General features: G+C 35.4%; 1 protein-coding gene across 1 annotated transcript in view; it reads left to right on the top strand.

The window, feature by feature from the left end:
* LOC106874359 (extracellular matrix protein 3) overlaps positions 1-2,654 on the top strand; it is a 553,132-nt gene that overhangs the window by 533,345 nt on the left and 17,133 nt on the right. The window contains exon 15 of the mRNA XM_014922070.2: positions 1,616-1,823. Coding sequence (XP_014777556.1) covers positions 1,616-1,823 — 208 coding nt within the window. The remainder of the gene's footprint in view (positions 1-1,615; positions 1,824-2,654) is intronic.

Below are 2,654 nucleotides of genomic sequence, written 5' to 3'. Positions count from 1 at the left end.
TACACACACATACACACACACACACACACACACACACACACACACATATATATACACACGACGTATATACTAAGTGCTCAGTTGTTGCTGCTCAGTCCCAAGTCAGCCCTGATCAAGCAGAGCTATGATCAAAGTTATTCCAGCCATGACCATATCATCTATTCCATATCCGCAGGGAAATCAGGACAACAATTTACATACCCTTTTCCAAAAGAATGGGGTATGATTTTGAGGGGATTTGGTTGTTGTTTCTTATATATTGAACAACCACATAGAGGCCTGCTCATTGGCTTGTGTTTAGTTTGTTCAGTTGAGTATGGGAGAGTAGCATGCCTTCACTTATCCATGTGTATGTGTGTGTGTATTTGTGTGAGTGTGTGTATGAGTGTTTAGTCAATGTACTAAAACGTTGAGTGTATAACACACACACACATAGGCACATACATGCAAGCATATATGTGGATGTAAATGTGTATGTGTGTGTGTGTATTGAGCCACTACAGGAAATTATAGAAGTGGATAACACTCATACACAAATACTGTTATGTTCACGCATGTGTATGTGCATAAGGGAAAATGAGTGAGAGTGTGTTTGTATGTATGTGTGAATGTGTATGAGTGTGTTTATGATTACTATTATATTAGCAATAAAGTATCGGAAAATTTACTGTATATACCAAATTCCAAATAGCCAAAAGAATTTTTTTTTTATTATTGACATAAGAGGATATTGTTTTTCTCATTATTTCAGGAAACTCTCAATAGAATTAAAAACCAATGATGATTTATTGAATTTATAAACATTCTTTTCTCCTTTATTTATTATTATTCATTGTTTTTAAGGTGGCGAGCTGGCAGAATCATTAGCATACCAGGCAAAATGCTTAGCACCATTTCATCCATCTTTATGTTCTAAGTTCAAATTCCAACGAGGCCAACTTTGCCTTTCATCCTTTTGGGTTTGATAAAATAAGTACCAGTCGAGCACTAGGGTCGATGTAATTGGCTATCCCCCCCCCACTCCTAAATTGCTGGCCTTGTGCCTAAATTTGAAACCATTATTTTGGTTTGGCTCAGATTCAGTCTTATTCCTGGTATGGTTTATGTGGGTAGCTGGTTACTACCTGTAACCTTAAGTATCCACATGTTTTCAGCAGTCTTTCAAGTGCTTAGAACCCTCCTGATTATTATTATTATTATTATTATTATTATTATTATTATTATTATTATTATTATTACCTCAGCCTTAGCGAAGACGGAGGTATTGTTTTCAGTCATGTTTGTTTGTTTGTTTGTTTGTCCATGGACAAGATATCTCAAGAACCGCTGGATGGATTCAAATGAAACTTTCAGGGATGTTTGGCCTCGTGACTGGCACAAACTGATTAGATTTTGGGATCGATCCAGTACCGGAAAAGGATTCTGGATTATTTTTCCTTTTTTTTTTACTTAATTTTTGAGAGTGGTCGGATTCATTTTTAGTATTCTTGTTTGTGAGAGCAGTTGAGTTTATTTCAGATATTCTCATTCTAAAAATCATTGAGAGGACATTGGTGTTGCCTTGGTTTGCGCTCTCTGAGTGCTCATTATAATATTGTATCTATTGTCTTTTCAGCCATGTAATCCAAGACATCCTGACTTTTCAACAAGCAAAGAGCTCTGCGAGAAAGAAGGCATTAATGATACACTGACCAGATTCCGCTGGCGTGTCTCTGCTCCAAGACACCCTGATGATGCTCCTAGTGGTTTAAGTAATGTTGAAGCCAACACTTTCTTCACATCCACAAAAGGAATCACGTTAGACAGTATATACTTTGGACCAGGTAAAATGGATTTTTCTATCAAGAGATATATTGGAATTCTGCCTTATCTAAAATAGTGTTTCTCAACAATTTTTTGCCTATGGGACCTTTTGATTCCTATTTTACTTTGCTGGACCCTCATTGACATTTGACATTTAAAAAAATGTCCCATTATATTTTTATAATTAAATATTATTAGGAACAGTATAAAAAAAATTGTTGAAATATTTTGTGTAATGTAGAAGTATAACCAATTTATTGCTCATAAATATTAGCAGCAAAATCTTATGTAGACCCCCATGGGCCATATAGACCCAGTTGTGAACCACTGATCTAAAATATTACCATTAACAAATGTTATAATTTAAGTCCCTTTAAGTCAAAACATAAACCTTTCTTTCTTTATATGTATATATCATTTCCATTTAAATTGAATGTATGAACTAAGGCACAGGTCTGACTGAGTGGTCAGAAACTTGCTTCCCAAGCACATGGTTCTAGGTTCAGTCCTGCTGTGTAACACCTTGAGCAAACGTCTTTTAGTATAACCTTGGACCAACCAAAGTCTTGTGAGTGGATTTGATAGACAGAAACTGAAAGTAGCCCATCGTATATGCATACATATATATACATATATATATATTCTTTTATTCTTTTTCTTGTTTCAGTCATTTAACTGTAGCCGTGCTGGAGGACCACCTTTAGTTGAACAAATCAAACCCGGGACTTATTTTTTATAAGCCTAGTACTTATTCTATCAGACTCTTTTGTTGAACCGCTAAGTTATGGGCACATAAATACACCAACATTGGTGTCAAGCAATAGTGAGGGAACAAACACAGATACATATAT

This window comes from Octopus bimaculoides, chromosome 2, assembly GCF_001194135.2.
Source record: "Octopus bimaculoides isolate UCB-OBI-ISO-001 chromosome 2, ASM119413v2, whole genome shotgun sequence".
In the NCBI taxonomy this organism is placed as follows: Eukaryota; Metazoa; Mollusca; class Cephalopoda; order Octopoda; family Octopodidae; genus Octopus; species Octopus bimaculoides.
The sequence above is the reverse complement of the archived record's forward strand: the minus strand, read 5'-3'. Positions and strand labels throughout refer to the sequence as shown.